Raw genomic sequence first — 14,295 nt, forward strand, 5'->3', positions numbered from 1 at the left:
CGTGGCGTCCATCACGACACGCGATCAACTAAGTCTTATGCCATGTCGTGGTCACCAACCCACCACGTCATGACATATGGTTTTCCCCCAAAACCATATTTTTAACTCCTTCATGTCACCTACCGACCCATTCTAGAAAACAGATGTTGCAATGGGATTCTCATTGATCATTTTCTTAGTTCATTTTTATCCTAATCTCTTGCACTTCAAACATCTCTTGAAATGATTAATCATTTAAAAAAAGGGAATGGTTGGTATACAAAACAATATCATGTTTATAATTTATGCGGCTACTGTTTTTTTAAAAGGACAAAAATACCCCTAACAGCCTCACAGCCTTGTCACCGAGAAAAGCCCCTTTCGTTGTCGATCCACCGAATCTGTCCTTGTTGGCCTATAAAGTAACAACCACCGAAGCCTCCGCAAAATTTCAGATCGTCGCCTGAGATTTGATTTCAAATCTCTCTCTCTCTCTCTTGTTCAAACAAGACGGCTGATTCTATTTTGACCTTACGATTTTGCTCAAAAATGGCTATGTCGACCTCTGCTTCTAGGGTTTCCCTTTCTTTTGAATGCCGAACGGATGCCAATTTCTCCGGCGGTATCCCTCGCATCGATGGCGCACGGTTCTCTTCCAAGCTAGGTGGGGCGTCCGGTAAAGGAACGTTTGGTATGTCTTCATTGATTCTGAGGTTCCCACCGAACTTTGTTAGGCAGCTCAGCAATAAGGCTCGGAGGAACTGTAGCAACATCGGCGTTGCTCAGATTGTTGCCGCTTCATGGTCTAACAACCAGCCTCCTTCTTCGGCGGCGGGGGCTAAGGCCGTCGACGCCGCCGCCTCCTCCGCCGTCTCCACTCCGTTCGTCGTGGGTGAAGATGTTGTTGATAATAATGATATGGATATAGGTTCTTGTAATGGTAGCCCTTTTGTACAGTTTCAGGCTTTGGAAAGTTTTCATAAGCCTTCGTTTTTGAAATCCGATGATAGCGTTGCAATTCATGCTGGTATGCTCTCTCTCTCTCTCTCTCTCTCTCTCTCTCTCGATACTCAAATATTCTTGGAATAGTAATACATAGATCTGTTCATTACCATGATTCGATAAAGTTGCATATTTTCCTGGATTCTGATCATCAATGATTGGATCTTGGTTTCCAAATATCGATTTGTTCAAGATCTGGAAGAATGTGCTATGATCAGTATTTCAAATATCCAACATTTACGTTCTAATTCAATTGCAGTCTGCTTTTAGCCTATTAATTTCTCGGATTTGATGTTTATGTAAATGATGAAAAATTGTCTCTTTTGCTTCTAATTATGGCAATATCCTAATGCTTTTGCTAGGTGAAAGATTGGGTCGCGGCATTGTTACTGATGCAATAACTACACCTGTGGTCAATACATCTGCCTACTTCTTTAAAAAAACTGCTGAACTCATTGATTTCAAGGTATCAATCATTCTTTTCTTTGCGTCGGGTGTTCTTTAATTGAATGCACATCTCAAATAAGTTGCAATATTCAGTTTCTGAATCTTTTAAGTCTTCCATCTCGATCCTGCCATTATACGGCATTAGCTTGCTATCTGAGATCATTTCTGTAACTTAAATCTTCCGAATCTCCAATCATGAAACAGGAAAAAAGACACGTTAGCTTTGAGTATGGGAGATATGGAAATCCTACTACTGTGGTTGCTGAGGAAAAGATAAGGTAATGCCCTCTGCTTTCTACTTTGTTTTCCATTTGCCTCTTGTATGATAAAACTTCATAGTATAACTCAATAAAAGTACATGTATTTTGAAAAAAAAAAACAGTGCGCTTGAGGGAGCTGAGTCAACTCTGATACTTGCCTCGGGGATGTGTGCTAGCACTGTGATGATGTTAGCCCTAGTTCCAGCTGGGGGACACATAGTCACCACCACTGATTGCTACAGGAAAACAAGGATTTTCATTGAGACATTTCTTCCCAAAATGGGAATCACGGTATTTTTTCTTGATACATGTTTTTTCTCTTTTATTTATACTGAAAAAAAGACTCAGACTGATGTGAATGGGAGAAAGTTTGCAACTTTTTATCCCATTTGTACAAAAGACGTTAATGCCCTTCTAACCCACATGGTGGAGAATTATTATATCTGATATGAATGCTCTTGTTGTTTCATTATGTAGGCAACAGTTCTTGACCCTGCAGATTATGCAGGCCTTGAAGCTGCATTAGACAACCACAAAGTGAGTAGTACAGAAATCTAAATTACATTTTTGGTCCCTGTATTTTTAATCTATTTACTATGAAATTGGTTGTTTTGGGTATATTTGATCTCTAACAGGTCAAATGGGTTAACTATAAAAGACTATATTACATTTTTGGTCCCTGTGTTTATTTGTATTTTTGGGATCTTTTCCAAAAAAGAATCTTTTTTGCAAATTTGGTCCTGACTCAAGGTTTTCATAACATTTTTGGTCCCTGTGTTTATTTTTATTTTTAGGATCTTTTCCAAAGTAGAATCTTTTTGCAAATTTGGTCCTTACTCAAGATTTTCACAACACTTTTGGTCCATATCCCATGTAAAATGACTACTTTGCTCCCTAATGGTGATAAAAATCTGTTAAGAAAAAAACCTTAAAGTGAAAAGTAGTCATTTTTACCTATGGAAAGCACCAAACATGTGACAAAATCCTTCAAAAATAACCAAATCTGCAAAAAAAAGATTCCTTTTTGGATCTAATCCAGAAGAACACCTAAACAAAGGAACTAAAAATATAATTTAGTCTTCTAAAAAGCATAAATGGTTCAACTCATTTGACCCTAAAACCTGCTTATTTTGCAACCTATGCTCCAAAGATCCATTTTATTTCAACAACAGAGTTATAAAAGAGAATTTATATATAAACTAGTTTATAATTTATGCAACAGGTTAGTCTTTACTTCACAGAATCACCCACAAATCCATTCCTAAGATGTGTTGACATTGAGTTAGTTTCAAAGATGTGTCATGCAAAAGGAGCAATTGTTTGCATTGATGGAACATTTGCAACACCTCTCAACCAAAAGGCTCTTGCCCTTGGTGCAGATATTGTTCTACACTCAGCAACCAAATACATTGGTGGACACAATGATGTAAGCAAAAAATCAACAATCTCTTTCTTTGCTAATAATATAATTTTTTTTACCATTATTAAGAAATATTGACTATGTTTGACTTTTTTTAGGTTCTTGCTGGTTGTATTAGTGGTACTACTGAAATAATTTCTCAAGTTCGTAACTTGCATCATGTTTTAGGTGGTGCCCTGAATCCTGTAAGTAGCTTATGAGCTGTTTTTAACATGCTTGATATATATATAACAATGGTGTCATAGTTTTTTTTATTTTTTTTATTTTATTTTAATAATTAAATATTTATTTTAATGGCAGAATGCTGCATACTTAATCATTCGAGGCATGAAAACGTTGCATCTACGTATAAAGCAACAGAATTCCACTGCGCAAAGGATGGCCGAAATTTTAGAGGCACATCCTAAGGTACTCTTTTTTTTTTTTTAATAAAAAAAATTGATGAAGTGCTGTTTGGATAAATGATGTTTATAAGTATTTGAGAAAATGATAACATACATGGGAAGATGGAGTGAAAAAGTGAATGAGGGTAAATTTGTAAAAAAAAAACTTTTCTTTATAAATCTTCTCCAATGCATAAACTTTTGCCAAAGCTTTTTTAACAAGCAAACATTAATTCTCATCTGTTTGAAATGCTTTATAAAGCCATCTCGAATATGTCTTTTTTTAAGGACACATCATATTTGATATTGGTGTGTTATTTTAATTGATGAACTGTATGTAGTTGTAAAAATAAAACTTGATAAAAGTATTTTATTGTCTTATCTGTTTTTAATATTTGATATTGGCGTCATCTTGATCACCTTGACATATTTAATATTACTCTAATCAGTCAAAAAGTAAAAAAAAAATCTTCAATTTTAAACGATAATCAAGGAGGATACAATGAAAATGTTGTTGAGAAGAGGGAATAATATGAATATCTAAAACTAGAATAGATCATTAAGTGGTTGGAGATTAGCAACAAAAAAAGTGCTCCAATTTTATAAAAAAGCCCTATGCTCTTAATGGGAAAACAATGTCTTAACTCTTAAGTTATGGTGAAATTTTACAGGTGAAACATGTGTATTATCCAGGGTTGAAAAGTCATCCGGAGCATGATACTGCAAAAAAACAGATGATTGGTTTTGGTGGTGTTGTTAGTTTTGAGGTGGATGGAGATATAACAACCACCATTAAGTTTGTTGATGCTTTAAAGATCCCATACATTGCACCCTCTTTTGGTGGATGTGAAAGCATTGTGGATCAACCAGCCATTATGTCTTACTGGTAAGTTTCCATTTTCCACCAGACAACCTTTCTAGGGCTATTTTAGATGATAGAGGATGAGGAGGGCATTTACATCTTTTTGCACTGATGAAAGATATCCCCCTTTCTCACTTTTTTGGATGGGAAAATAAGTTGATTTTTTTTCTTCTTATAAACCCATGAGTGTTGCTACTTACTAGCAAGCTTTTTATGATTATTTTTGATGATAGGGAAGGTGGAGGGCAATTATGTCTTTTGTACAGATGAAAAATCCCCCTTTTTCACTTTTTTGGGTGGGAAAGTGAATTGAGTTTTTTTCTTCTCTTAAGCCATGAGTGTTACATGGGACTAGCAAGCTTTTTATGACTATTTTAGATGATAGGGAAGGAGGGCATTTATATCTTTTGCACATGTGAAAGATCTAGAGTTAAGAGTGTCCTTTAGCAAACCTACTTTTTTGGGTGGGAAAAATTATTGATTTTTTTGTCGTATTAGGCCATGATTGTTCCACACTACTAGACAAATACATGAATGGTCCCTATGGTTTGGGGTAATTTGTGCGTTTGGTCCCTAACTTATTTTTGTAACTCGGAAGGTCCTTATTGTTTGTTTTTGTTACAAATGAAATAATAGTTTGTTGTGTAATGATTGGAAACAGGGATCTGAGTCAAGCAGAGAGGGCTAAATATGGAATAATGGACAATTTGGTTCGCTTCAGTTTTGGGGTTGAAGATTTTGAGGATCTGAAAGCGGATGTCCTGCAAGCTTTGGAGGCCATATAGGCATGTTTCACCTGCGTGATTGTTTGTTTTTTTTAATGAAAAATCTTTGTTGTTTTTGAATGTTGATGATGATTGTGTGTTGTAGAAGACTTTTGTAGTTGAACACTCTTGAGTTGGGTGCTCCTATTTTATTTATCAGTTAGCTAGATCGATAAATGTCTTATGTCTCACAAAATTTACGTAAAGCTAGAAAAACAGAAATCAAATCAAAAACTATATCTTTCAAATTTAAAAGATATAGTTTTACAACCCTGAAATTTAATTCCTACAACTACCACTTTTACAACATAGAAATTTAATTCATATAATAACCACAGGAACAGATTTTTTTTGGAAACGATCATTTTATATTCTATATTAATTGCTCAACAATTTGATTTCATAAATAAGTTATTAATTGTAGGCTGTTGTACTACCATGTGCTTGAACACATCTTGTCGACATCACCACACGCATGATCATTTTGAAGATAAATAATTCATCGTTTAAACAACTCGGACTTTAGCAAAATATCCCCTAAAAATCTGATTACTCTTTAGCAAACAATCAATTAAAAATCATATTTAGCAAACAAACTCATATTTCAGCAAGTAAATCAATAAGCAACCAACAAAATAATCTAAAATTAGATGTCCTACACCGACAGGGAGAAAGAACCTACGTGTGTTTAAAACTATAAACTCTTCTAGCACATGAAGACTTATCACACATCATATTATGAATTCACGCATTGCCAATTAATAATTTGGCCATGTAGCTCGTAATTAAGCATGAAAATTTTATCAATTGAGCTCGAAATTTGGCATCGCCGATCAAACAAAGCCACATAAAGCCCAACATCTTGATGTTTTTCATTTCTTTACTCCTTGATTTTATTAGTGTTGATAAAGATTAAAAAAAAAATTATGCATTGTGTTTTGCTTTTTCATTATGGTAAAAGAGCTATATGAGAAATAAATGATTGTACTATAGAAGGGGAAATGATATCAATGCATCATTTGTCATATAAGATTATATCGGATAGTTAGATTTGAAGTTTATGTATTAACTTTTAAGTTTATCACAAATGTTATAAATCTTATGTAACTTAATAACTATTTCAATTTGGCATGTGCTTTCGATCCCTAATTCACCATCTCTATTACGATAAAAAATCTAGCAAATTGAAAAACTATCGTATGTAACATCTCAATCTTAGCAACTTTGCTTTGTAAGATTCATTAATAAGTTTCGCATAAAAACTTTACGATAGTAGAGATATTATAAACATTTTGGTTTGTTGACTTGATACTGATACGTCATTAAAAAACGTAGTAAAATAAAACTTATTTTACTGTGGATATAACTATAGTTGTCATCATGCTCCCCAAAACATATTAATTTTATTTTTCTACCGTTGATACATCTATAGTTGTCATCAAGCTCCCTAAGCAATTATGTTTATATTGAAATTCATATATAATATTCTAAAATTATCAATACCCAAAAATGAGAAACCAAACCAAGCTATAGGACCTAAACCAAAAAATATACAAATGAAATAATAGTTTGTCAAGTGTTCATAGAATATTATCATAAATTCCTTAGAAATAAGAACCTATAGGGGTGTGCAGAAATTAACCGATTTAATTCAAACCGACCAACTATGTAACATCCAGAAATTATGACTCAAAAATTTCATTTTTGATTTAAGTAAAACAGTATTCCAAAACATTGTTCATACATCCCAATAGAATAAATATGTCAAACATCATAAAAATCAGAGTATGTCCCATAAACAGAATCCATATGGTGTGTGCGATGCAGTCAACCGAACTCTTCCCCTTGGAACCGGAAGTACCTGAAACACAAACTAAAAACCGTAAGCACAAAGCTTAGTGAGTTTCCCCAAAATATCACATACCATACATACAATAACATATAATGGGCCCCGCCCTGTCTTCGAGCCCCGCTCGGTAATAGATCGGGCCCCGTCCAGCATACATATAACATATATCAAATAATCACATACACATGCAATAATCACAAAGATACATAGCATACAAATGGTCATCGGGCCCTAGCTTAAGGCCCAATAATGCTCCTGACCCAAAACTCCCAAAATCAGATGGTCCAACTACACATATATCCTTCCAAGCCCAAAACGGGGCCCAACCCTAAAGCCCAACATCGAATGGCCACCAGACTGAGTACGCGGGGCGTACTCAGCTTGTACACTAAGCATACTAGCTTGAGGGCTTGTACGCTGCGCATACAGGCTTGTACGCCCAACGTACTCAACCAAATCAGCCACCTTCTACTTAAGCACTTAACTCGATAAGACTTCACCCCAAAGTGCAGAACTAACCCCCTTAAGCTGAAATATAATGTAAAGTTGCTAACTTTACATCCATGCATTCCCATAAGAAGCTCTAAAGCTCAACAAGAACTTAATAATGGACTTAATGAAAGCATGAGACTCCTAAACTCCATAAAGTTGTCACCTTTATGTCAAAAGAGTCCATGAAGACCTTAGATCTGAAAGAATAAGCCTTTGGGATGTCCTAATCCCAACATCAATCCAAACCATGGCTAAAAACATAACTATTTAACCCAAAAAGAGATCTAATCATCAAGCAACCAAGATAAGAACTTGATACCTCAAACTTCTAGCAAAATGGGTAGTGGTTGTGGATCCAAGACTTCCTTCTCCAAGCTTAGCAACTTCAAGATCTTTTAACTCCTTCACGATGAACAAAATGAACACCAAGATCTCTTCAAAGGCTCAAAAGCTTGACAATGGAGGCTACAACTCGTTTTAGGGTTTTGGAGGCTTTAGGTGCTGGTAAAGAGGCCAACCTCAGAAGATAAGGATGCTTAAATAGGGTGCAACACCCCCAATTAAGGTTTCATTAAATTCTACGTACGCCCAACATACGCATGCGTACGCCCAGCGTACGCGACCTAAGTCCCGTCTCGCCACCAACCCAGTACGCTAAGTGTACCAAGTGGTACGCCCCGTGTACTGGCTTCTCAACCAGTTTGGTTCGATCATATATATTAAATTGGATCGAATCGATCGACAAAATCCGAACTCAAATAAATAATTAGATTGAATAGGTTCTTCAAAATGGATTTTAACCTATTAACACTCTAAACCTATTATGTGACTAGAGAATAAAAAGTCATACGTGAAAACAAAGCAAAAGAGGTATAAAGAATTATAAAGGTGCAAAAGTGAACAGACAAAAGAAAACGCAAAAGAGTGTCATCTTCTTCTATATGCTCTTCTTATCTTCCAAAATCAAGAACAATAGAATATTCAATATTCTTGTCTCTATTCCATTTCATTCCTGTTCAATAAAACCCCAGATAGACAATCGATCTTCGTCTTCATGTGGCGATGAAATTCGGTAAAGAATTCGGAATTCATCTCGAACAAACCCTACCTGAATGGAAAGACAAGTACTTGTGTTACAAACCCCTTAAAAAGCTTCTCAAAAACCTTCCTAATCCCACCGTCGATGACGCCAACGACCACCCTCAGCCATATCGAAACCCTACCGGAGTTAACACCGACCGCAATCTACCACCTCTGCCGCATCACTTAGCGGAAATTCAACACTGGTTTGTCAGGATTCTCAATGAAGAACTCGATAAGTTCAATGATTTCTATGTTGATAAAGAGGAAGAATTCGTCATCCGATTTCAGGTTTTTCGTTTTGTTACTTATAGTAAATTGTGATATTTGTCTCCACGAGTTATTGCTATTGCTAGGCCTTTGACTTTTCTATATCAGTTCAAACATACGTAGAAATTGATCCTTCCAAGTTTCAATTTTCAATCAAGACCTATTATCCGACTTTCAGATTACATCTGGCAATTGACCATTTCTTTCAATTCTGTTTTATTTTGACCAACATTCAACATCATTATCTTCATGAACGATCTGTTTGAATGAGTATAGAGCTGTCGAATAGGTTAAATCTTGGGTAGGAGATTGTCATTGCACACTACTAACTTGTTAATTCAGATTATAGATTGAATTATGAAGAACCCCATTGCAATTTGAATCTGTATACTTATCATGTATGGAATGCATCGCTGAATTTACTTGTGATTCAATCAGGAGTTAAAACAAAGAATCGAGCTAGTAAAGGAGAAAAGCTGTAAAGATGGAGTGTTTACATCAGAAAGCGAATTCAGTGATGAGATGATGGAAATACGTAAAGACTTTGTCACGATTCATGGGGAAATGGTGCTTCTCAAGAACTACAGCTCCTTAAACTTTGCAGGTATGACACCTTCCTCATCGTTTAACGTATTATTTAATCTAGAAATTTACAAGAGATTTTTCCCAATTAATCTGGAGATTCGTGCTTGCTTGTAATGTAAGCAACACATATTAACCATGTTTGCCACACTTGACAAGTTTACTAGGGCTTTTTTTTTTTTTCCAACGAGGATGAGAAGGGCATTTATGTCTTTTGCATAGATGAGAGATCTAAGTCCCTGTCCCACTTTTTTGGGTTGGACAAAAGACTGCACTTTTGTCCTATTTATATCGGTTAAAATCCTAGTCCTAGTCCAATTCAAGCCAAACACAGTACAACTTGTTCTGTTTTGTCCTGTCATGACTAACAAATAGGCCACAAGCCTGTTTGCTTGTTACACAGGACAAAACATGATGGCCTTTTGTACTGTATTTGGCATACATCGGACTAAGACCGAGAGACTTATACTGATGTAAATAGGACAAAAGCTGCAGTTTTTTGTCCGACCCAAAAAGGTGGGACAGGGACTCGCTATTGATCTCTTGTCTATACAAAAGACGTAAATGCCCTTCTCATCCTCATCATAAAAAATAGCCCTAGAAAACTTGTCCAGTCTGTCCCATGTATGGATTGGACACCTTGTGGGCATTGGACCTTTATGTCTGACTAACAGCTAGCAGACAGTTGTGTACCTGATTTACATCTCATATCATGCTCCTACGGCAGTGAGCAAGCATAGAGTTGTTGGAAGAATAACTCGTTACATAATATCGATAACATTTCTATTTCTTTTTCATATTTAGGTATTATCAAGATACTAAAAAAATACGACAAAAGAACGGGTGGACTACTTCGTGTACATTTTACACAACTTGCCCTTCGCCAACCCTTTTTCACCACAGAACCTCTCACAAGGTTGGTGCACGAGTGTGAAGAAAATCTCGAACTCCTCTTCCCTTTAGAAGCAGAAGTAATCGAATCCACAAGCAGAACAACCACCACCACAACACCATTAGCACTTGGTGAAGAAACTTCAGATGTCTATAGACGGACAGTCGATGCTATTAAGACAATAAAGGGTCTTAAAAAGGAAAGTTCAACTTCAAATCCGCTATCGTTTGCTTCTATTTTTGGTAACCAAGATATTGATACGGGTGCTGTGACTGCTGAAGATTCGCGTTCTGATTCATCGGGTTCTGATAACATTGAACAAGATTATGATGATGGCCATTCGGCTGAATAAAGGTGATGCATTTTGGACATGTCTATATTTTTTGTGTTTGTATGTCTCTTTTTGTTAGGGAGTTTTAAGTGTTTGAATAGTACTTGTTTTGTTTTGATTTGGTAAATAAGATAAAAAGTAAAATGCTTGTTAATGCAATGATCTTTTACATTTTTTTTTCTAATTTATGTAACACAATTTTAATATATATATATATATATATATATATATATATATATATATATATATATATATATATATATATATATATAACTATGTTCTATTTTAGAACCAAAAAATGCGATGTATTATTTTAGGCGATTGAAATTTGATTATGTAGTTTGTGATAGCTACAAGTATTGGCAAATAAAGTTATACTTTGTTCTATAAATAAGCGAAAGGGGAAACGATGTTGCTTAAATTGGTAAAAGAATGAAAATAGATTAAATTGGTAAAAGAATGAAAATAGATGTAGAAATAAGTATTTAATCGGTGTCATGCAATGAGATTAATGGGTTCGGTCACAATGTTGCCTATTTTTTGGTTCTAGAATAAAACATTGTTGCATATTTCTTTTAGAAATCACTTTATTAAATAAATTTATAAAAAAGTAAAACCTTATTGCATAAACAAAAACAAACATACACCCAAAAATACCTTCTAATTTATTTACTTCAATAACAGTTGCATGAAAATGAAGTCAGTATTATTGTGTAATCTAAATATGTTATTGATTAATATATATTAAAACATAAAAGTTTAATGATTGTTTTTTTGGAAGGCTTAACCACAAAAAAATGGTTTAAAACTCTAAACTGTCACATCAAAAAGGTTAAATGTTATAGTATAAAATAATAAAATGACTAAATTTTACAGAAATGGTCCTTAAGTTTGTTCCAAAATTGCACTCCAAGCAGCTTTTTATTTTTTTCTCGCCATCGAACATCGTGCGTCAATTTCAGTTATTTTTCAGGCTTTACCATGAACACGAGCCTCACACATGAGGGCATAAAAGTCATTTCTATCATCTCTTAACGAAATCTGCTATTTTATTTCACCTCTTTCTCTTTCCTTATTATATTTTCTTCGGTCAGACCTCTCTTCTCTTGACCAAGAAACAAACTTAAGATAACCTCTCCTTGCAAAATAGAGAGTATTTAAATTGTTTTATAAATTGTTGATGGTATCATTGCACATATAAATCTTGTCAATGCAACTTTCTGCATATTATCCCATTTATTTAGTTTTAAAAAAGGAATGAAAGTAATAAGTAAATTGCATTAGGAAAAAAAACATTTACAATTGCAACAAAAACTTTGATTTTTCCTTGGGCAATTATAACCTAAAAAACCATCTAACGAAAAAGGGAGCCTTACACTGTAGTTCCATGAAGAAATAGAGTAAGATATATACCATTCTACTTTCATGGTATAATGCTTGATTAAGAAAATAAAAACTAACAAAACACCCTACTTTCATTCACTAGCCAGTTGCCAAACAAAAATAGTGACAAATAAACACATGTTTGTATTTCAAAACACGAATAAAGGCAAGTAAACTTGCTAATTTGCTATTACAATAAAGACTAAGCAAAAGTTATTATATAGGGTAAATTACACGGATGGTCCCTGTGGTTTAGGGTAATCTGCGTGTTTGGTCCCTAACAACTTTTTTTAATTCGGATGGTCCTTAAAATATATTTTTGTTACGCGTTTAGTCCTTATCCGAGATAAAACGACTATACTGCCCTTAATAAATTTTTTTCTAATTTTTCTAAGTTTTCTAATATATTTGTTTTATTATATAAATAACATAAATACATTAAAACAAATTACAAAAAGAAAAAAAAGACTTAAACCTAAAGCACCCATCTTCAATTCTTCATCCCTGCATCTTTTCTCTCTAACGCCGACTCCACCGACAACCAACCTCACACCTTGCCGGAGATACAATCGTTGATTCTGCATCCGTCTTCTCTTGCCGGAAAACTTCAACGACAACCAGCCACCGCCACCTATCTACTCCACATCCTTCTAACGCACCTACAGCCCTCCAACCTCGTGAAGTACCGGTGATGCCGGTCGATCCAACCATCGCCGGAAACAATGGAGTCCACAGAGCTACATTTATAATCGGAAATGAGGGTGTCATCTGTGAAACTTCTTTCCAGGTAACATCATATGAATAAAAAAACAAATTCCAATCCTTTCTTCTGTGTGAGTTGTGTTTGTATTAACTGTACATGACGTGTGATGTTGTATTTATTATATAGGATACTATGGGGGTGTTTGGCTTAGCTTTTCACAGCCAAAAGTCCTTTTTGGAAAAGAAAAAAAGCAAAAGATGTTTGGCAAAACTAGTTTTAAAAGCTATTTTTGGAGTTTTGATAGAAGGAAAAGGAACTTTTTGGAAAAGTCAGGAAAACCTGACTTTTTGTAACTTTTCCAAAAAGGACTTTTGGGCTGTGAAAAGCTAAGCCAAACACCCCCTATAATCTGGATATAACTTTGTGATTGGTTCTGAAAAAATGGAGTCCACTTGAGTTGCACAAGAGGTGTTTGATGAAATGCTTAAAAGAGATGTTTCCTGATGCCCAAAATTGCCAACATAGTTATCACTTGTAACTTATCTCTGTGCATAAACCGCGTCTTCAAATTAGCAAATTGAGTCCTTTAAATCTTTGTTTTTTAAAATTTGGAGGTCTGTAAATTAAATCTTTTAATGATCTAATCAGTGGTTATGGGTTAAAAATGTTTACTCACTTGAAACTAGTAATTTGAATCCTTTAATGATTTGATTTTGGAGAGACAACAGTTGTTGTTCCACTGGAACAATCATCTCTGTTTTCTTTGGCTCTACATACCATGAATCGTCAGAGGCGGAGGATTGCCGGGGAAAGAAGAATGTGATATGAGGATGTCGATGTTAGAGCAGGAAAGAGATTGGGTGGGGATCAATTTACCGATGACGGGAGTATTATGGTGGTGAAGAGTTACCGGCGGAGAAGAAAAGAAGATGAGGAAGATCTCGTGAGACGTAGGATTGGGTTTTTCACAAGGGGTATAGGCACGAGGTGAATGTAGGGGTGAGCAAAAACCAAACCGCAAACCAAAAAAACCGAAAAAACCACATAAACCGAAACCGAAAAACCGAAACCGAAATGAAAACCGATGGTGCGGTTATTAGTTTTGCAAAAACCGAAAATACTCGGTGCGGTGCGGTTTCTAGTCTCGCAAAAACCGCAAAAAACCGAACCACCCCGCATATATATATATATATATATATATATATATATATATATATATATATATATATATATATATATATATATATATATATATTAAGTATTGATATTTGTAAGAACCAAGAACTTATGACAATTAAAATTTCTATAAATATAAATATCTATCTTATCTATCGGATGATGATTGTATATTTTTAAGCATACAGTCAGTGATATTTACAATAACAAATAATGTTTATGATATTTTTTAGCATTTAAATATGAAGAGTACTAGTGATGATAGTATCATTTTTATGAATATATTAATTGATATTATTGCATGTACATGTGAAACAAATATTATATTAAACTCGTATTATGTTCAAGCATTAGAAACATGTTGGATGAGTGGTTATGTAATTTGATTTCAAACTAAGAGGTGGTGGTATCGGTTCATCT

General features: G+C 34.7%; 2 protein-coding genes across 2 annotated transcripts; both read left to right on the forward strand.

Annotated features, from left to right (window-relative positions):
* Positions 1–416: 416 nt before the first annotated feature.
* Positions 417–5,294, forward strand: MTO1 (Pyridoxal phosphate (PLP)-dependent transferases superfamily protein). Its single transcript, XM_079046394.1, has 10 exons — positions 417–1,006; positions 1,344–1,447; positions 1,633–1,706; positions 1,811–1,979; positions 2,166–2,225; positions 2,911–3,114; positions 3,207–3,293; positions 3,409–3,516; positions 4,163–4,377; positions 5,015–5,294. The coding sequence occupies exons 1-10, from the start codon at positions 529–531 to the stop codon at positions 5,136–5,138; spliced, it is 1,623 nt and encodes a 540-aa protein (XP_078902520.1). The 5' UTR covers positions 417–528; the 3' UTR covers positions 5,139–5,294.
* Positions 5,295–8,367: 3,073 nt separating this feature from the next.
* Positions 8,368–10,797, forward strand: SPX4 (SPX domain-containing protein 4). Its single transcript, XM_079046395.1, has 3 exons — positions 8,368–8,829; positions 9,247–9,412; positions 10,195–10,797. The coding sequence occupies exons 1-3, from the start codon at positions 8,521–8,523 to the stop codon at positions 10,632–10,634; spliced, it is 915 nt and encodes a 304-aa protein (XP_078902521.1). The 5' UTR covers positions 8,368–8,520; the 3' UTR covers positions 10,635–10,797.
* The last annotated feature ends 3,498 nt before the right edge of the window (positions 10,798–14,295 follow it).

Source organism: Lactuca virosa, chromosome 4, assembly GCF_052849685.1.
Source record: "Lactuca virosa cultivar CGN04683 chromosome 4, Lactuca_virosa_CGN04683_v6, whole genome shotgun sequence".
NCBI lineage: Eukaryota > Viridiplantae > Streptophyta > Magnoliopsida > Asterales > Asteraceae > Lactuca > Lactuca virosa.